General features: G+C 44.6%; 1 protein-coding gene across 3 annotated transcripts; it reads right to left on the bottom strand.

Moving 5' to 3' along the window:
* Window positions 1-4,116: 4,116 nt before the first annotated feature.
* CIAPIN1 (cytokine induced apoptosis inhibitor 1) lies at window positions 4,117-17,204 on the bottom strand (the record flags this gene model as incomplete). 3 transcript variants are annotated; one of them, XM_080703184.1, is made up of 8 exons in its annotated part: window positions 4,117-4,227; window positions 4,705-4,786; window positions 8,203-8,318; window positions 9,730-9,803; window positions 12,528-12,696; window positions 15,001-15,077; window positions 16,478-16,611; window positions 17,044-17,204. In XM_080703184.1, the coding sequence occupies 8 exons, from the start codon at window positions 17,202-17,204 to the stop codon at window positions 4,117-4,119; spliced, it is 924 nt and encodes a 307-aa protein (XP_080559310.1). The 3 variants fall into 3 exon arrangements, with proteins under 3 accessions (XP_080559310.1, XP_080559309.1, XP_080559311.1); XM_080703183.1 differs by having other exon boundaries at window positions 16,478-16,630; window positions 17,048-17,204; XM_080703185.1 differs by lacking the exon at window positions 8,203-8,318 and having other exon boundaries at window positions 4,214-4,227; window positions 16,478-16,630; window positions 17,048-17,204.
* Window positions 17,205-21,019: the final 3,815 nt, after the last annotated feature.

Here is a 21,019-nt window from a genome sequence, read left to right as displayed (position 1 = left end):
AACCTGCGATACTCCTGTCTCAAGTACTGGGTACTCCCAAGTACTGGGATTAGAAGTATGCATCACCACACCCCGCTCTATTTTATTTTTTTATTTGGAAACAAAGTCTCACTAAGTTGTGGAAGGCCTCACTAAGTTGCTGAGGCTGGATGCAAACCTGTAATCCTGTCTCAGCCCCCCAAGTACTGGGATTATAAACCTGAGCTGCCATGACCAGCCTGGGAAAGCTTTGCAAAAATACTGGCACCCTTGGCAGCAGCCCAAAAGATTCTGACTTAATTGGTGTTTGGAAGGAAGGGAAACCCGGGCAAACCCAGGTGGTTTTGTTTTTGTCATGGGAAGCTACCCAGGTGATTCTAACACGAAGCCAGTCATTGAATTGCCCAAACTAATCCCGGCAACATTATGTTCCACATGGCCACACCCTAGCCTGCGGGGTTTCTGCTGGCCTTCCCCTCCCCATCATGGCAGAGACAGACATCTGTGAGGTTGTCCACAAAGCTCCACCCCTCTTCTGCCACCCAAGTACAGGGCGCTTCCAGCACTGGGATTCTCCCTCCGCCCCACTGAAGCCAGTTACAATCGGGGGTAACTTTTCAACTCGAGGCGGGTGGTGCTCACACTGGGGCCGGATTGTAGACTCACTCATTTCCCTTCTCTCTCCACACTACCTCCGGGGCTCTGCTTTCAGCCCAAGTTCTGGCTGTCTCCCGGTCCTGAGGAAGGGATGGTTTTGTGATAGAAAGGTTGCTCCTGGGAAGGGTCTGGAGCAGTTCCCAGTGGAGGAAGAGAGGGAGCTGTAACTCAGATCCGATGGCACCAGGCAGAGACAGAGACAGATTTGCATTCAGGAGAGAAGACAGGCCATCTCTAGAGTGAGAGATTGTAGGGTTCATGGCTTTGATAGGAAACTTGGTAAAGGGTGGGAATGGGAAGGTATGTGGTGACGACATCAGTCTGATGATCACAAGCTGGCTTACTTACGGTGGTCTGCCTAACCCGGATCCTTAGGCTGGTCGTGGTCTTTTATCATCTGTTCAGAAGATAAGCTGTAAAGCTCCCTAAATTATAGGTTTCTTGGGATATCTTAACAGCACACAGTAATTATAGTTTTTTTTGGTTAACTTTAAGATTTAAAGATTTCCTGGGGAATTTGAGAGACAGGCCTGAGAGAGCTGTTTTGGAGAGTAAAAGTACAAGGAACTTTACCAGACTTTTCTAGTTATATTTTACTTCTCCTGTCTCCTTTCTACCTAGTTATTTCTTCTATCTCATCCAAGTGCTGATCACCCTGCTTCATCTCTTTTCTTTTGCCCACTCCTTACTGAGTGATTTCAGTAGGGACTGGGAGGGTCCCAAATGTGTGCTGCCATATTCTGAGCAAAAAACCTTAGAAAAGTAAGAAAAAGCCCTGAGTAGTGGCACACACCTGTAATCCTGGTACTCAGGAGGCCGACAGGAGGACCACGGGTTCAGAGCCAGCCTCAGCAACTTAACGAGGCCCTCAGCAACTTAGACACTTTTGCAGGTGGAATGGCCCTGGATTCAATCTCCAGTACAAAAAGAAGGGAAGGAGAGGGAAGGGAACAAATGAAAGGAGGGAGGAAGGGTTAGGTGTGGTGGTACATACCTATAATTCCAGTGAGTCAGGAGGCTGAGGCAGGAGGATCACAAGTTTGAGTCCAGTCTGGACAATTTAGTGAGACCCAGTGTCAAAATAAAAAATAAAATAGGGCTGAGGGTATAGCTTTTTGATAAGAGTGCCCCTGGGTTAAATCCTCAGTACCAAAAGGAAAAAGAAAAGAAAAAAAAAACAGCCAAGATTTCCAGCCTCACCTCAGGCCTACTGACTCAGAATGTCCAAGGGCACTGGACATCTATAGTTCAAAAGATCCTCAAGGTGACTGATGGCAGTAGGTCACCCTCTTGGTCTCGCCTAGTCAAACACAAACTTGATGTTAAATTTAGTATAATCTGAGACCACTTTTTGGCTTCAATATTGTGACCATGCAAAAGGCTAAAACCTCCCTTTGGAACATGTCGCCAACAGGACTAGCTATTTCCTTCCCTGCTGCTTTGTGTTGAGGAGCTGCCGCCAGGCTCCGAGGCCCTGATGTGCGCCGCGCAGTGGCAAGGCCTCTCCACCGTCCCAGGTTCCGCTGAGCTGGCTGGCTTCCCTGAGCCCTGTGGAGTGCGCAGCAGCTGCCAGCAGGCCTGCACGCCACTCAGTGGCAGCACATCGTCTGCCAGCAGTGGTTGGGTCTCAGAACAAGAATCAAGGCCGCAAGGCTCCCAGCACTTGCTACACCCACCCTAGGACGTTCCTTGGCTCAGGATCTTGTCCTCAACCTGGAGGTGGAGATTTCTGCCCTTCACCTTGGCGAGTGCAGCAGAAGCACCTAATAGAGTGGCTCTACGCTCCCTAAATACGCAACATTGGGCCACTCTGGGAGCTGTATTAGCTTCACCACACATACAGCTGCTTAACACCCAACTATTCTCTTGGTTTCCCATTCAGTTTCTCTAGGAAGAGACAAAAAAGTTGTTTTGCAGTGCTGGGGATTAGACCCAGGGCCTTGCACTGTGCAGGCAGGTGCTACCACTGGGCTGCACCGTGTACTTTGGTTTCTGTCCATCTGGGGTCCAGGCCCCGAAGGCCGGGCTTCTGCTCCAATCTTGCAAGCTATGCAGGCTGCACTCTCACCTGGACTCCAAGTCCCTTTCCAAGCTACCATGGTTTTGGCAAGAGCACAGCTGCCTGCAGTTGGGGGACGTGTCTGCACTTGGTTTCTTGCCCATGGGCCTCTCACAACTTGGCAGCTGACTTCTGTGGGGCCAGCAAGGAAAGCTCTTCCTTCTCTAGCTCTTTACAGGATCAACTGACAGGAGAGGCTCTCTCAGGATAATCTCCCTTTTAATTAACTTTAAGTCTACCCGGGACTTTAATTACATCTACAAATCCCTTTGCTTTTGCCACAGAACCTCACCTAATCCCAGGAGGGGGATTCCATGGCGTTCACAGGTCTTGCTCAAGCTCAAGAGGTGGGGGAGGGGTCACACAAGGATGGGGTCACAGAGCACCTCAAACTCTGCCTCCCACGTGGGCTTTGGAGTCCGCCTAGGATTTAGCTATAACTGTAACTAAATTCCAGGAGTCAGGTCCAGGGTAAGCAAAAGCAGGCTGAGAATCAAATCAAATTTCAAGATATCAATCAACACTTTTATTTACTGGTAAAATATAGACCCAGATCTCTTAAATCCACACAATCTCTCCATATATTTAGCCAGATCGAGTCCAGGTAGGTGTGGGTGGGCAGCCAGAACAGAGAGGTCTCCTGCTCAGAGACTTACTGTTGGATGAGTTTGCCCTGCTTCTCTCCAAATTCTCGTCAGCCTGGACTCTTTTCAAGTAGAGCAGAGAGGCCATATTCCAAGGTGGAGCACTGGCCCCATCTGTGTGGGTGGGACCCCAACTTCCTTCTAAAAGAAAGTTTTGTGGTCCAAGTTGAATGTTGATGACTGACAGACAAGTATATACTCCCTCATTACAAACCATACTCAGAAGTATGCAAGCTAAATACCATAGATTAACAGAAATGACAACAGGACACAGATGTGACGCTCAATGAGGTGGGGTGGGGGTGCAGCAGAGCAGTCAGTGAGTGACTTCTTTTGTACCCTGAGGTCATGAGACAGTTGACTCATGTCACCAAGACTGCATGTTGGGTAAACCACCAACCCAGGAACATAGGTAGGAGGCAGAACTCATGACAGGGGTGGGGCCTGGAGCTTGTTGCAGAGCGTAAGTACTCGAGGCTGTCTGGGCTCGAGTGTATGGTCAGCGCTTTGACATCAGGAGAGGCTCCCTTCTCCTAAGTCAGTGGGGACATGTGTCCCCCTGATTCGGGGAACCAGGCCCCACCATACCTCGGTCTTCCAGTAAATAGCAGCACTACACACCACTGCACCCACAGCCAGCTTCACTCTGTCTACAAGCACCCTCCCTGCAAAGGGATTTCAAACAGAGAATGAGCGAATCCAGAGGGGGTGGAGCCACAGTGGCGGGACTTGAAGGAAAGGGGCTGGTTGGAGCCAATGTGTCCCATGGGGTCCCTCCTAGGCATCGTGAAGATTGCTATTGCTCAGCAGCACCTTCTCCCCAGGCTTGAAGGCTGGCATTCCAAGGTAGGGGCAGCTGGCACAGCGGAAAGCATCACCCAGGTAGCACTGTTGAGACAGAACAGACGATTATACAGGGAAGCTGAAGGCCAGCTTGCCCCAGACAAGAGCCAGAAGGTGCCTCTGCAGGTCCAGTTGGGACCTAAATACTGGGAGTTTTCAAGATCTCTAGTTACATAAAATATATCCAAGTGAATATTCCTCAGGTGGCCATATGTCTATATTTCCTAAGCAGTTCAAATCATAGCCAGGCTCAGCCAAATGGGTGAATAATATCCGGGTCCAATCTGAGGTAGAAAGGGGCCAAATTAAGACATGACGAGAGCCTCACCCCACTGCATGAGCATGCTAATGCTAACCACCTGGGGAACTAAGCTCTCCCCATTCCCACCTGTGTGCAGGTCTTCTCACACTGGCCTGCTGGTGGACTGCGTGGACAGCAAATCCCTTAGCATAAAGCCAGACTATGCTCAGCTCAGCTCCACTGGGGCTGTGTGAATGCCGAGTAACGATTCAGATACTTACATTTCCACAGGCAGATTTGGGCTGGGCGTTCTTCTGTTCCTCTGACTTCTCTTTTTCTAGTTGTTCTGCAAGACCACAGGTGCTGGGGGAACCAGTCACTGATGAATAAGATGTACCGCCACCCAGAAAGTCCAATTGTGTAATAGTGCCAAAATGTGCTCCAAGACTTCTCTGTCTCCTTCGTATCTCTATCTCTCTTCCCTTCTCCCTTGCCACTGGGAATTAAACCAGAAACTTTCTACTTTTAAGCCAGACATCCAACTCTTTTTACTTTTTTTTTTTTTTTTTTGTGGGTCTGAGGATGGAACCCAGGGTCATTCGACCTCCAAGCTACAACCCCTGCCCTTTTATTCTTTTTTTTGGAAACAGGGTCTCATTAAGTTGCAGAGGGCCTAAGTAGTTGAGGCTGTCTGCGAACCGCGATCCTCTGGTCTCAGCCTCCCGAGTGCTGGGATTACAAGCGTGCACCACCACGCCCGGCTCCCTTTTACTTTGAAACAGGGTCTTGCTCAGTTGCTGAGGCTGGCCTTGAACTTGCAATCCTCTTGTCTAAGCCTCCCAAGCACTAGGATTACAGGTGTGTGCCACCATCCCTAGGTAGACATTTCTCTTTATACCAGGCTGTCAACTCTGATGCCCATGGGGCCGAGCACGAGGCTTCTGGGGAGATAGTAAGAGCAGCAGGCAATGGGGACAGGCAGAGGGGACATGCCTGCTACAGAGTATGGCTACTGCTCAGCCTCATGATGGAAAGCAGACCCAGGGTTGCCATGTATTCCAAATTAAAAAACAAAAGGAAAGCAATCTAGATGTTTAATTGAAATCTGTTTTGTAAGTGCTGGCAACCTGCACACCTAAACATACACTAGTGATTAACTATACCTGCAGCTACCAGCTAACATTTTACTACCTTCCCATTGACTTATAAAACAAATGGAAAGTACCAGCCCAGACTTCCAAGTTAAAAGGACAGGCCAGTGCAGACATCTGAAATTTTATTTTCCCTCAAATCCAGCCATGGCTTCAGTGAAAACATAAATCCACAAAGACAGAAGTATTGGAAGGGAGACAACAAGCGATTCTGTGTTGTAAACTAAAGCAGATGGAAAGAGAACTGACTAACAGAGTACCGCTCCTGTCACCGCCCAAAACCTCAAGAGGCACAAGAGTGGGGCATGCCAGGAAGATGCTCAGAGAAGTCTAAGCAACCAAGGAAAGGCTCAAAGATATCAAGTGCAGACTGTCCTCCAAAGGTCCGTCCAGCTTCCCTTCAATAAAGCAGTCAAAAATTCACCCGGATGCTCAGAGCAGCTGACCATCCTTTGTCCTACACTCCCAACCACAAAGCCTAAGGTTACCAGGCATCTTAAAAGCCTAGCTGGGTGTGGTGGCGCATGCTTGTAATCCCAGCATTTGGGAGGCTGAGACAGGAGGATTTCAATTCACGGACAGCCTCAGCTACTTAGTGAGGCCCTTTGCAACTCAGTGAGACCCTGTTTCAAAATAAAGAATAAAAAAATAGGGCTATCTCAGACGTAGAATGTCCCTGGGTTCCAACGACCCCCCCCCGCAAAAAAAAAAAAAGAAAAGAAAAAGGAAAAGAAAAGATACAGCTGGGCATGGTGGTACACGCTTGTAATCCCAGTACTTGGGAGGCTGAGATAGTAGGATTGCAGGTTGGTGGCCAGTCTCAGCAACTTAGTGAGACCCTGGTTTTTTTTTTTGTTGTTGTTTGTTTTTTTGTTTTTGTGGTACTGGGGATAGAATCTAGGGGCATTCTACCTCCGAGCTACACCCCCAGCCCTATTTTGTATTCTTTATTTTGAAACAGGGTCTCACTGAGTTGCAAAGGGCCTAAGTAGCTGAGGCTGTCCGCAAACCACGATCTTCCTGTCAGCCTCCCAAATGCTGGGATTACAAGTGTGCACCACCAAGCCTGGCTGAGACCCTGTTTTAAAAAAAAAAAGGCTGGGGATGTGGCTCAGAGGCACAACCCTAGCAACCCCCCCAAAAAAAAATCCATGAAATAAAAACAGGATGTTCTATGTATAAAAAAAAAAAAAAAACAGCACCAAGAGCAAATAGGAAATTTAGAAATCAAAAGCATAATAGTAGGAATAAAATAATAGAGGTTTTAGAAGATAAATGAAGAAATCTCCCAGTGTCAAAAGTATGGGAGACTAAGAAAAGAAAATGATAGGATCAAAGAAGTTCACTATCTGAATCATAGATCACTCAGAGAAAACGGAGAAGACAAAACTCACAAAACTAAAAAATATTTTCTAGGACTATGGACAGAGCTTCTTAAACTGAAGATGCTGTGAGTAGTTAGTGCCAAGAATGAAAACAGATCCCTGTTCAAGACCATTGCAGCTGAGCTCAGTGGCGCACAATTATAACCCCAGTGCTTGGGAGGCAGAGACAGGTTCAAGGACAGCCTCGCAATGTAGCAAGATGCTCAGCAACCTAAGTGAGAGCCTGTTTCAAAACAAAATATTTAAAAGATCTGGGGGTATAGTTCAGAGGTAGAATGTCCCTGAATTCAATCCCCAGTACCACACATACAAAAAAGAAAAAGAGAGAACAGCCCCCCCACATACACCTCAACTGCATGTTACTAACTGTACCTCACCCAAACCTGCCCAATGCTCTAACTGCAGAGTGCGCTTGATTTCCTCCAACCCATTCAGGACTCCAACTTCCCCAGAGGGGGCTCTTATGGATTCTCAAAGAGGCCGAGACCAAACCATGACCCAAAGACTGTTCAGCTCACCTTTCCCTGGGAGCATTCACAGAATACAGGAATAGTGGCCTTCCCTTACAGGGCTTGCTACTCATTTCTTTTTATAACAAAATAGGTGGTAAACTATCACAAAAACCAGAAATGCAATGGATATGATCCAAGTATGTTACATGTGTGTACGAAGGAGCCACAATGAAGCCCATTATGCTGTATAATTAATATGCACTAAATGGGTGCAGTGTCACATGCCTATAATTTTGGTGACTCAGGAAGCTGAGACAGAATTACAAGCTCAAGGCCAGCTTAGGCAACTTAGCAAGACCATGTCTCAAAATTTTAAAAAGGGAGTTGGGTGTGGTGGTGCACACTTATAATCCTAGTACTTAGAAGGCTGAGACAGAAGGATCACAGGTTTAAGGCTAGCCTCAGTAACTTAGTGAGGCTCTCTGCAACTCAGTGAGATCCTGTTTAAAAATAAAGTAAAATAGGCCGGACACAGTGGCGCACACTTGTAATCCCAGTATTTGGGAGGCAGAGACAGGAGGATCGCAGGTTCAAGGACAGCTTCAGCTATTTAGTGAGACCCTGTTTTAAGATAAAGAATAAAAAATAGGGTTGAGGGTGTAGCTCAGGCTCAGACGTAGAATGCCCTGGGTTCAATCCCCAGTACCACACACACAAAGCAAAGTGCTGTTGACCAGAGACTCAGAAGCCACAGAAGTGGCATAACTGACTCTGCTTGCCCTAGCACTCACCAGTTCTTGCAGGCCTTTCTCTTTTTCCCTTCTCCACATGAAGCAGCTCGTAGGGAAGCGGGATCTGGCTTTTTCAAATCCTCTGGATCCAGCAGTTCATCTGAGTCAATGAGATCCTGGAGTGTTGAAAGCAATTAGTAACAGAGTTGTGGTCTACTGAAAAGCTAAAGCAATCACAGGCTGCAAGGGCAACTCATACAGTCCAGGGCAGAGAGCCTCATCTCGAACCATGCTGGGTTGACTCACGCTCAACCCAACCAAGTGCTCAAGAGGCCAATGGCATACAGAAGACAGATTAAGATGTGAAAGAATCGGGAACCAAGTCATATGAGAAGTAACTATATGATTAGTCAGCAATATGGAGATAGAGAAAGAGAAACAATGAAAATGTGTGTTAGTGGGGAGGGTGGGAACAGGCAGGAAAAAGTGTTAAATTTAGTTGAATATATGCAGTCACGTGACAGGGGATAAATATTTTCTATGTAATCTAAGAGGAAAAGACAAACAATTATACTTTTTTTTTTGGTGGTACTGGGGGCTTTCACCTCCGGGCTATACTCCCAGACCTATTTTCTATTTTATTTTGAAACAGGGTCTAAGTTGCTGAGAGCCTCACTAGGTAGCCGAGGCTGGCTTCGAACCTGTGCGATCCTGTCTCAGCCTTCCAAATGTGGAGATTACAAGTGTGCGCCACCACGCCCGGCTATACATATTTTTATGTATTTCTTCATAAGCATATAGAGAGTTAAGTCTCTAACTCCATGAGAGCTTGAACTACTAAGCTCAACAGTTTAGGTATAGAAATGAAGAACTTTATTATCTATTAAAAAATTTAGGTAGCTGGAGCCAGGCGTGGTGGCACACACTTGTAGTCCCAGGGCTTGGGAGGCTGCGACAGGAAGATTGCACAGGTTCGAAGCCAGCCTCAGCTACTTAGTGAGGCTCTCAGCAACTTAGTGAGACCCTTTTTCCAAATGAAGTATAAAATAGGGCTGGGAGTATAGCCTGGAGGTAGAAAAGCCCCTGGGTTCCACCCCCAGTACCAAAAAAAAAAAAAAAAAAATTTAGGTAGCTGGACATGGTGATACATGTTTGTAATCCCAATGCTTGAGAGGCTGAGGAGGATGACTGCAGGTTCACAGTCTGCCTCAGCAACTTAGTAGTGAGACTTTATTTCTACATAAAAGGTAAATTAGGTCCTGGAAGTAAAAAGTCCCTGAATTCCATCTCCAGTATTACACACACACACACACACACACACACACACACACACACGGGCTGACAAATTTTTTTTTTGGGGGGTGTACAAATATCCACAAGAAAACCTGTGGGAAGAGATGCTAAAAAATAAATGCCACCAATAGGGAATGTCCTTCTAAATCCAACACACCAGTGACAGACACAATGACAATGCTGGGCTTTGAAACACTCACACCCACAAGTCCAGAAAGGTCACTACAAACTATAGCTGTTCACACTCACAGTGGGGCCTGGAGGAAAGCGGTCAAATGACCAGTGCCAACTCACCATGCTTTCGTCTTCCATGTCATTGGCTGAGAGGGTCCAGAGCTTGGCAGTGGCAGGGTCCACAGCAGGTTTCACTGAGTAAAACCAATAAAAGTAAAAGAGCTCCATAAAAACAGTCAGAAACAAATTATAAGCACACATACACATTTTCTAGAGACTGCAGAGGACGATGCTGGACTGGGAGTCAGAAGACGTGGGCTCGGGGGTCCAGCTTTGCCACTCATTTACAAGACACACGGCATTGAGCCAACCTCCTTGTGATGCTAATACAAGTCTTGTGAAGCACTCGCTTTTTATCAGTCACCACATTAACATTTTATTTATATTTTTTGTGTATGGTACTGGGGATGGAACCCAGGGCCTTCTACTTCTGGCTACATCCCCAGACCTATTTTATATTTTATTTGGAAACAGGATCTCACTAAGTTGCTGAAAGCCTCACTAAACTGCTGAAGCTGGCTTTGAACCTGCGCAATCTGCCTGTCTCAGCCTCTCAAGTACTGGAATTACAAACATGTGCCACCACACCTGGCTTTATCTTTTATTTTGAAACAGGGTCTCACTAAGTTGCTGAGGCTGGCTGCGAGCCTGCGAGCCTCCTGTCTTAGCCTCTCAAATACTGGGATTGTAAGTATGTGCTACCAGGCCGAATACATTAGCACTTTCATAAATTAATCCTGCTAACAACTTTATGAGGTATTTGTCATCCTAATTTTTGTCATCCTAAGACATCTGTGGAAACAAGTTTAAGTATTTAAGCCTGGTATACGAGATCACAAATACAAGTGTAATGTTTGAAACTCCTTGGTATCTTAGTTCCCACCACTATAACATGAGGCTAAGAATTACTCCTTCTATCTACTATCGTTATTTTGAGGATTATATGATAAATTAGCAAAGACTTTATAAATAACAAAGCCTCAGCCTCTTCTAAACCTGTTATATAAGAAAACAGGCTGTAGAGCTGCTGGTGTTAAGGTCAACTGCAGTGGCAGACATACTTCATGCCTATCATTCTCTCTCTAGGTCAGGGGATGCAAGGAAGGGCCTGAGAAAACTGAGAATGGGCTCAGTGTGGGAAAATTCTCTAAAAGGCTGTTGGGGGTAAATGCAACCCCACTGACCCCTGCTGAAACTGTATGCATAAGCTGGGTGTGGTGTAATCCCAGTACTTGGGAGGTTGAAACAGAAGGATCACAGGTTCGAGGCCAGCCTCAGCTACTTAGTGAGGTCTTCTGCAAGTTAGTGAGACTCGGTTCTAAAATAAAGAATAAAAAATAGTGCTGGGAGTGTAGCTCAGAGGTAGAATGTCCTTGCATTCGATCGTAGAGTGTAGATATGTCAGTAAACAGCTATTATTTTTTGCATTCCTCACAGTTGGGACAATAACTCAGGCATTAATAAATACTGATAAGAGCCAGGTGAGGTGGTACATGCCTGTAATTCTAGTACCTGGGAGGCTAAGATAGGAGAACTGTAGGTTCAATGGCAGCCTCAGTAAGTTAGTAAGATCCTATTTCAAAACAGAAAATAGCGCTAAGTTACAGCTCAGTGGTAGAATGTCTCTGGGTTGAATCCCCAGTACTAGTGGGAGGAGGGAAAAAAAAAAAAAAAGTAGGAATAAAAGTGGTGGCAAAGTTGGACAGGAGAAATAGTTACATACACAGCATAGGACACTTAAAAAAAAAACTGATTTTTCTGGCCCCTGAAAAAAGCCCTGGGAACACAGAGTTCTTTATCTACCACCATCACTACTGTAAGGTCTTCTGAAAATATACACTGTATACCTCTGGGTCTGGAAAGCCCTCACCAATTAAACATATGACTTCTACCTCTAACTGACAAACTCAGCCGGGCATGGTGGCACACGCTTGTAATCCTAGCATTCGGGAGGCTGAGACAGGAGGATCATGGTTCATGGCCAGCCCCAGCTACTTAGTGAGGCCCTCTGCAACTCAGTGAGACCCGGTTTCAAAATTAAAAATTAAAAAAAATAGGGCTGAGGGTGTAGCTCGAAGGTAGAATGCCCCTGGGTTCCATCCCCAGTACTGCAAAATTAAATTAAATTAAATTAAATGAGAAACTCAATGTCCTCTGGTGCAGAAGGGGCTGCAGTAAGACAATCATCTATGCATCTTCAGGTTCAGATTCCAATACAGCCAGGATAATTAAATTAATTGAGCATTCTGAAATTTATCAGAAATTAAAGGACTAATTCTCTAAAAACCAGCTCAATGCCAGGCGTGGTAGCGCACACTTGTATTCCTCGCACTTGGGAGGCAGAGACAAGAGGATCGCGCAGGTTCGAAGCCAACCTTACTGGCTTAAGAGACCCTGTTTCCAAATAAAAAAATATAAAATAGGTCTGGGAGTGTAGCGTGGAGGAAGAAGGGTTCCATCCCCAGTACCACCAAAAACAAAACAAACAAACAAAAAAAAACATAAAATCCACCTGCCTGCCAGCCCGCCCGCCTGCCAGCCCGCCCGCCTGCCTTCCTTCCTTCCTTCCTTTTCTTTTTTGCAGTACTGGGGGTTGTACCCGGAGCACTCTACCTCCAAGCTATACCCCTAACCCTATTTTTTATTCTTTATTTTGAAACAGGGTCTAAGTTGTAGGTCTCTCACTCAAGACATCCTTGAACCTGTGATCCTCTAGTCTCAGCTTCCCAAATACTGATTATAGGTGAGCGTGTGCTACCATGCCCGTGTGCTACCATGCCCGGCTTTAGAGACTGGCTCAATTTCCAACATGACCCCCAGGCCATTCACAAAGAAGAATGTACTCAGACTGGTCTTACCTGAAGGAGAAGACTTCTTGGTGATGGAAAGCTTAAGCTGAGTGGAAGAACCAACTTCAAAGTTTGGCTTTTTGCCCGTGATTTGAACAGAAAGCAAGCTGTCACTGTCACAACCCAGGTGTTCACGGACAGACTTCATCTCCTCAGGGCTTAAGGACTCCTGCTGTAGCTGCAATTCAGAACATCAAAGGGATTAGTTCACAAGCCTTCTATCAAGTATTTTACCACAGTCACCCATACAGTGCTCAGCACTCATTTCTGTGTCTAAGTACGTAGGAGTAGGAGATAACGTACCGCTTCATGACTCACATTCAGTTTCCCACTCATCTGAACCCTAGAGTATAACTTTGTTGGCATGCTTACTTTGAGCCTACCTTTGGAAAGTTTGAAAGCATTTATCAAATAATAGGTGTGTACCAGGAATGATGCTAGTCACTGTGGGGGCTCACTGCTTACGATTATAAAGATGAATCAGACACAGTCCTGTTGTATAATAAGAGAAGCACACTTACAATGAAGATAGAACTTTCTCTCCTAAAAGAGAAAGGAGGAAGAAATCCTTTCTATGTTCCTGAGAAAGAAGTAGCAAACAATAAAGGTGGGGGGGGGGGGTCAGAATGCCTCCTTTTAAACTTTCTTTTTGGTGCTGATCTTCCTGTCTCGGCCTCCCAATACTGGGATTACAAGTGTGTGCCACCATGCCCGGCTCAGAATGGCAATTCTGCAAAAATTTTTTTGGTGGTACTTGAAACTGAACTCAGGGGCATTCTACCTCTGAGCTACACCCCAGCCCTATTTTTATTTTGGAACCTGGTCTCACTAGGTTGATGAGAGTCTCACTACTTGCTGAGGCTGTCTTCTAACCTGTGATCCTATCTCAACCTCCCAAGTACTGGATTAGGATCACGTGCCACTATGCCCAGTCAATTTCTTAATGATTACATAAGCTGAAGTTCATGTAGCATATAATACTGTTTCATCATTATTAAAAACAAGAGAAAATATACTGAGGTAGATAAATGCTGAGGACCATCAAGGGTTAAATTTCTGAGGTCAATCAGAGTCTCAGCAGCACACACAGTGAGCTGTGGAGAATTCCTGCACACAGGACTGGCTCAAGGTCCTGCTATCAGAAATGAGCCCAGGTGCACACTCCTTTACCCTGCATCTGTCCTTGATATGTGCTAAGAACAGCCTCTTTTTCTGTACTACAAGCTGCTTTCTGTGTATCCTGAATCTGGCATTAACAGACACTTTTTTAAACTTATCATTAAAAACAGGCTCTGTACAGAGACTGAGTGGCAGAATTAGCGGAGATGTAGTATAAGGAGCGCTCTGCTTTTCTCTCTGGCTGTCCCACCATAAACAAATAAATAATAAGTAAATAAATAAGCTAAATTTTATTAAGACTCCGAGTTTACATGTGAGGACATGAATGATCCTGAACTGTCCATTTCTCCTGAGGAGTGATTGAAGCAGATAAATGTCTAAGATACTGAAGGGTGGAAAGCAGGGACTGAACTATGTCGACATATTATTTACATTAAAAAGGGAGAATACGCATAAATATGCTGGTAAATACAAAGGAAAAAACTCTGTATAGACATACAAAATGCGTACTCTGGGAAGGTAAGTATACGCAATGATTGGGATGTCACTTTTATATTCTATATTCTTCAGTATAGATTAAATCTTTATAAGCATCCCTTATGTTAGAATCAAGCATAGAAAACCTAAACTTAAAGGAAAATAAGGGTAGACATAAAAAATCTAAGTCCCCAGGTCCCATGAGAAGTCAAACATGCTGGGCACAGTGGTGCACACCTATAATCCCAGCTACTTGGGAGGCCAAGACAAAAAGATCACAAGTTTGAGGCCAGCCTGGGCAACTTAGCAAGACCCTGTCTCAAAACAAAAAATAAACGTCTGGAGATAACAATTCAGTGGTAGAGCACCCCTCCAGGTTTAATTCCCAATACTGTAAAAAACAGAAATCAGATATGAAAGCTATCATGTGATAAATTTACCTCTACCACATCCAAGAGAAAATGTCAGCACTGGAGAGGAATATGAAAATAAGAATACCTGTTTTATTTGAATAATGCCAGAAATTTGATTCTCCCTGACATACTCCACCCTCGATGAAAGGGTGGCAGGCTGGTCTATATGAGTGTTTTACCCAGGCCAAGCATTTGTGTCCACTGAGAGATGGGGATGGAGGCAGCAGAGGTTCTGCTCTTCTCGCCCACTGCCACCACCCTGGGCCCAGCTGAGTCTCTGCAAAGGAGAGATATCCCCAGGGGGCTCTCCTTTGAGGCATCACATGGTTCACAGGCAGAGCAAGTCTTAACTTGTTTCCACGTTCTATGCAACATAGATCACCTCACTTTCCCCCAAATATTCTGACAAGCAGATTTGGGATTTGGTCACCCAATTTTAAATTTCCAGCAAAGAAGGTTGTCTATACACATACCTCTTTTACTTCCACAAGACCAGAAAGAGTCAGGGCTGAGCACAGTTTAGACGCCGTCTTCACCTTGCTGTTGTTAACTGCAGAGAGGAAACCCCCAGTTAACAGCTTAATAGTCAAAGCAGGGAAAGTAATAAAGACTCTGTCCCTTGTGGGTCAGGCATTTAAACAATAACAGCAACCCAGCCTAATGTGTATTCAGTGGAAAAGGGAGCGTTTTAATTTGAAAATTCTTTTTGGTTGTTCAAAGTGCTCGTCCCTATGCCTTAAGTATTATAACCCCATTATTGTTGTTTCTTGCCTCTCTGCTTCTTGGAAACTCCTTCCAGGGGATATTGGTTAATGAATGTTAGAAACTGCACAGAAATACAAATAAAAGTGCACAGAAATGCAAGCATTCTCTTTGTAAAGTTTTGTCAGAAACACTATAATTTAGTCATCTAAGATTTAAATTTCCAGCAAAGAACAATGATGTCTGCTACATATATCAGGAGGTCATAGTTCCACATAAACAATGAATAGTTTTATACATTTCAAAAAACATTCTTTTCTGTTGTTTTATTTGATGAATTAAATTCTCACATTTTGACTGAAAGTCTGCTGCAATATGGTGGATAAGTGCTCCACATCTGAACTATATTCCTAGCCACCCCCGCCAAATAATCTCTCTTTTTTTTTTTTTTTTTTGGTGGTACTGGGAATGGAACCCAGGGGCCTTCTACCTCCGGGCTATAATCCCAGCCCTATTTTATATTTTATTTGGAAACAGGGTCTCTTAAACCAGCTGAGGCTGGCTTCGAACCTGCACGATCCTCCTGTCTCAGCCTCCCAAGCGCGGGGATTACAAGCGTGCGCCACCACGACCGGCCAAAAATCTTAATTGAAATAACTATAGATTCATAAAAGTTGCAAATCAAAATAAAACAAAGACAAGTTCAAGGAGGTTTGTGAACCAAGACCCTCTCTTACAACATGAAGACTAGGAAACTGACATATTACCCATATATAGTTGCATGCACCTCCTAGAAACCACTAATGTGATCTCCACTGCTATAATTTTGTTCCAAGAATACAAATAAAAATATACTGCATTGAACCTTTTGAGATTGGCCTCTTTTCTGTACGCTTCTCTTGAGATCTACCCAACTTGATGCACGTATCAGTAGTTTGCTCCTTTTTCTGGTGTTGTTTTCCATGCTACAGACATACCAAAGTTTGACCTTTTGCCTGCTTAATGACTCATCAATTTTTAGGTAGTGGTTTCCTTCTATTTTATTACCTAATGGGTAAGCCAAAGATTTCAGTTTATTCAGATCTATTCTTAGACTTTATCAATAATTAATTCCTAAGGAGTAAGCTCTGCTATAGGAAGGAACACACACCACCTCCAAATGCTAGCTCATGTACAGAGAGACGCAGCAAGTGTGCCCTAACATGGAACCCTGCCAAACTCTAGTCTTTTAAGTGAAGCTTTCCTTACCTACGGCTGTCTCTACTGGTTCTTTCAGAAAAAGACATCCCCCAGGCCGAAGGATCCGGGCCATCTCAGCCAAAATCTCAGCGCTGTGCAGAGTCACGCTTCCTGGGACTATACCGGACAAGATAACGTCGAAGCTAGATTCCTTGTGAGCAGCTGAAAAGAAAACTCTAATCAGTAACCACCTAAACCCCAGAGGCAATCTCCCAGCCTCTCCCAAGACCCCAGAAAGACTACAGACCTTGCCCAACTACAAGCCCTCACCTGTTTAGTAAATGCTATTAAACACCATTACTAGCAAAATGGGCAATGATTTCATATGCCCAGGAAAGAAAGAAACAGGGAGGCTAGATGAAGAGTAAGTTTAAAAAAATGCGAAATAGATGAGACAAGAACATACTTTCAGAAACCATTGACTACACTCCTAAATTTGTCGTATGTCTACTGAAAAGTAACAGGGGGCTGATTACTACTTTCATGTACCACTCCAAAAGCTCTAGATTTTAAGGAACTACACAGTAGCACTCCCATCAAACCCCCTCATAGGGTCGGATGATGTGAGTAGGTACTTACACTGCAAAAGCTGGCTGATGTTTTCCACAGATACTCGGCCCTCGTTGCCAGTTAGCACTTGAAGTTTACCCACCAGATCTTTCAGAGCCTCCACCGGGGATGACTTATCCCAGACCACTGCCACGAGCTGGCCAGCTGATATCCCAAAATCCGCCATTCCTCCAGCGTTGATGTTCTTTAAAAACTATTGGCCAAGAAAATTGAGACTGAGTAGAGACAGCAGTGCAATTTAATCCCTGCAGTATCGTTAAACACGATTAGACTCATAACCTACTTTCAACTACCTACCATACCAGGGAACGCAGATGACATTAGAAATCTCACCATAGATTCTATTGTTTGAGTAAGTGAAACTATTACCTCAAGGCTTCATAACCCTGACATTCCCCAATTGGCAAGAGGCTTGCAAGAGTCCTGATGTTGGCAGAGTCAAGAAAAAGGGATTAAACAAGAAGATTGGAGGCAGAAAGACTATTTCCTCTTTAAGATAACTCAGCTTGAACAGAATATAAAAGACACAGGGCATTAATTAGAAGTATGACTCAGCAAGGAAGGCAAATAATTTGGCAGACGTAACCCAACCACAGCTTAATGTTTCTAAAAGAGACAACACATTTAAAATTTGCAAATTAAATACGGACATTTTCCCTTTTATCAAAATATGACAACTTAGTTCCATTAAACCTACAGCGATCAATAGAATCTACTATGCCTTTACCACTTAATGTTAGTCAGACTTTTCAAAGCACCTTACATACATTACCTCAACTGACCACAGAACAGCCTTAAACTAGATTTTACTCCCATTTTACAGGCAGGAAACTGCAGCAGCTGACTCTCTACAAGTCACACAATAAGTGTTAGGTGGATAAAGTAACCTCTTCCATTTGATATGCAGGTATAATTTGCTTATAATGAAACAAGGTTGACAAAGAGCACTCTTCTCTGTTCTTCTTTTCTTAAATATTGTCACCAAGTTTCTGAGTTAAAATAGCTCAAATATATTAAACAGCAGCAATGGTAGAAGGGTCAAGCACTTAATCTTATGCTGAACACTTTGACTTTCTGTAAAAGTGATAGGTTCAGTGACAATTACGTAGCCACAGACACTTTAGGACTAAATTTAAGCCATGCCAACCATGTTCTTCTGTCTTTAAAAATGTTCACTTCAAATGCATATCTCCTCTTTGTATATAAACCATGTTAGCTAACCAGTCATCCTTAAATACTTTAGTGCTTTGATTCTGTCACTCATTTCAGAAATGAGTTACTGAAGGTTTTAATTTCTAGAGCAAAGTCAAAACTGCTTGGCTGGCTGGATTTAGGCCCTTCATAATCTGACTCCACCATTCCAAAGTGGTTCTTTAGTGATTTAACTCTGGATTTTAAACCCTTAAAAGATACACCACTGAGAACTCAAACTTTTTTGTTTATTTTGAAACAGGGTCTCAGTAAATTGCTGAGGCTGGCCATAAACCTGCGATCCTCCTATCTCAGCCTCCCAAGTACTGAGATTATAGGCGTGCACCACCATACCCAGCTACTTTTAAGCTTTCATCTCATGATGTTGAGGAAGAACCCTTGCATTCTTTAAGGAGAGTGATGTGATCAAATCCCATATAAGAACCAGCCAAGGGACTGGGGCTATAACTCAAGTGGTAGAGTGTGTGCCTAGGATGCTCAAGGCCACGATTCAAATTTGATTACCAAAAAAAAAAAAAAAAAAAAAAGAACTAGCCAGGGAAGACAGGAGAATGGATTACTATTACTGGGCAGTTAGGTTACAAGAAATAAATGACCAGCTGGGTGTGGTGGCACATGACTGTAATTCCAGTAAAAAAACATTCAGCACATAAGCCAACAATACTTAGGATATGTGACGTGGCCCGGTTTCATAACTAAGAGACAGAGTAAAAGTCATTGTCACATCACCAATCTTGTTTGTTAGATACCTTTCCCAACGACTGCTGCATACACATACCTATGGCTCTGGGAGGCTGAGACAAGAGAATCACAGGTTTGAGGTCAGCCTCAACAAGAAGTTAGACTCTCATCAACCTAGAGAGAGACCCTGTTTCAAAAAATAAAAATAAAATATGGCTGAGGGTGTAGCTTGGAGGTAGAATACCTCTAGGTTCAATATTTAGTACCACACACACACAAAAAAATAAAAATAAATAAAACGTTATTGGCAGGCAGTAAAAACAGATGTCTGAGAATAACTTCTGGATAGGCACTTGTTTAAGGAACCAGTCAACATCAAGTTCTGAGTCATTTGGAGCGTCTTGTCTCTCGGTACTGGGAATTAATATTCGGGATATTCTATCTCCAAGGGACATCCACAGCCCTTTTTAAATTTTCAATTCTGAATCAGGGTTTTGCTAAATTGCTGAGGCTTGCCTTGAATCTGTGATCTTCCTGTCTCGGCCTCTCAAATACTGCGATTATAAGCACGCATCACCATGTCTGGTCTGAGGAAAATTTAAATCCACCAGATGGGGATAAGAGTGTAGTTTAATAGTAGAGTACTTGCCCTGTTCAAGCTTCAGAAACAAAATATTAAAAGAAAAATTAAAACAAGGAGGTGAAAACTCAATGGAAAAGAAATGGAATGTTAAGGAGTTAAGGATTCCAGAAAGGATATCTAAGTGTTAGTTTCCTGGGAGGGCGCGACAGGAGGAACCAAAGTTCTAGGCTAGCCTGGGCAACCTGGTGAGACCCTGTCCCAAAATAAAATGGGGCTGAGGATGTAGCTCAATGCTTGCCTTCCACATCTCCCTGTGAAGCCCTGGGTTCAATCCCCAGTACCAAGGAAAAAAAAAAAAAAAAAAGCTTGCACAGGAAAACCCACTCAAAAATAGACAGAAAACAAAGCCTAGCATTGTGCAGGCCTGTAGTCCTAGCTACTGGAAGACTGAGGAAGGGAGGATCACTTGAGCTTACTAGCTCTAGACCTGCCTGGGCAATACAGAAGACCCCTACCTCAAAAATAAACAGAAAGAAGCTAAGTTTCAGGGACAGTTCAGTAGTATTTACTTAAATTTCGAGGTACGAATCTGAAATTTGGAGAGATTTATGGCTTGGGAGGTTTTCTCCCACCCCTGTGCAGAGGGGAGAACAGGATGTTTTGGAGAAACTAGTTGATGGGGGTGTACAAAACACAACAAATGAAAAGATGGGGGTCTAACTGCAAACACAAAACTAACAGAATGACTTACTCCTGTAATAATCCCTACTCCAAAAACAATTTACTTCTTCCCAATATCCTCAGTGAGGTGCTCCGCTTACATTTGTTTAATGACTACACCATGATGTCCTTGAGCCAACGGGAGCTAGGCCACTCAGTAAAGCCAGAAGAATAAAACCAGCGTCTCCCAAACTTTCAGATCCTACAAATCACCCAGGGAACTTGCTAACAAGATTCCTGGACCACTCCCAGACACGGGAATCAACTCTTCAGGGCAAAGACCTGGGTGTTCGCTTTGTTAACTGGCATCCTAGAAGATGCGTCTGAACTGGCAAGTTTAGGAAATTGAACCCTTGGGGGGTTCAGACAGGCCATAGATTCAAACTTACGATCTATAGACCCCTAAGCTTTCGAGCTTTGCTGTCACCCTCCCCAACCCCAAAAGACCGAAACTTCGGAGGAACTGCGAGGCAAGGTCAAACAGCTAGCTACGGGGCAGGCCCGGGCCTGAGCCCCGGGGCTCCTAGGGCTCCAGCTCGGGCCTATCCCTCCCGAGCGCGCAGCGCCCGAGCCGGCCGCGAGAAAAAACGAGGCAGCCCAGCACCGACAGGGCGCCGCAGGAGCCTGGGGCAAGCAGGGCCCGGCCCCCCACCGGGGTTCTCGGCGGAGCAGCCTTTCCCATCGAGGGACGCGGCTGGGAACAAGAAACGAAAGGATGCAGGACGGGGGTGGGCCGGGAGGGGACGGCTGGGGAAGGTCTGGGGTTAAGGCTACCCAGCGAGCGC

The sequence above is a fragment of the Muscardinus avellanarius genome (genome assembly GCF_963383645.1).
Source record: "Muscardinus avellanarius genome assembly, chromosome: 10".
Lineage (NCBI taxonomy): Eukaryota > Metazoa > Chordata > Mammalia > Rodentia > Gliridae > Muscardinus > Muscardinus avellanarius.
The sequence above is the reverse complement of the archived record's forward strand: the minus strand, read 5'-3'. Positions and strand labels throughout refer to the sequence as shown.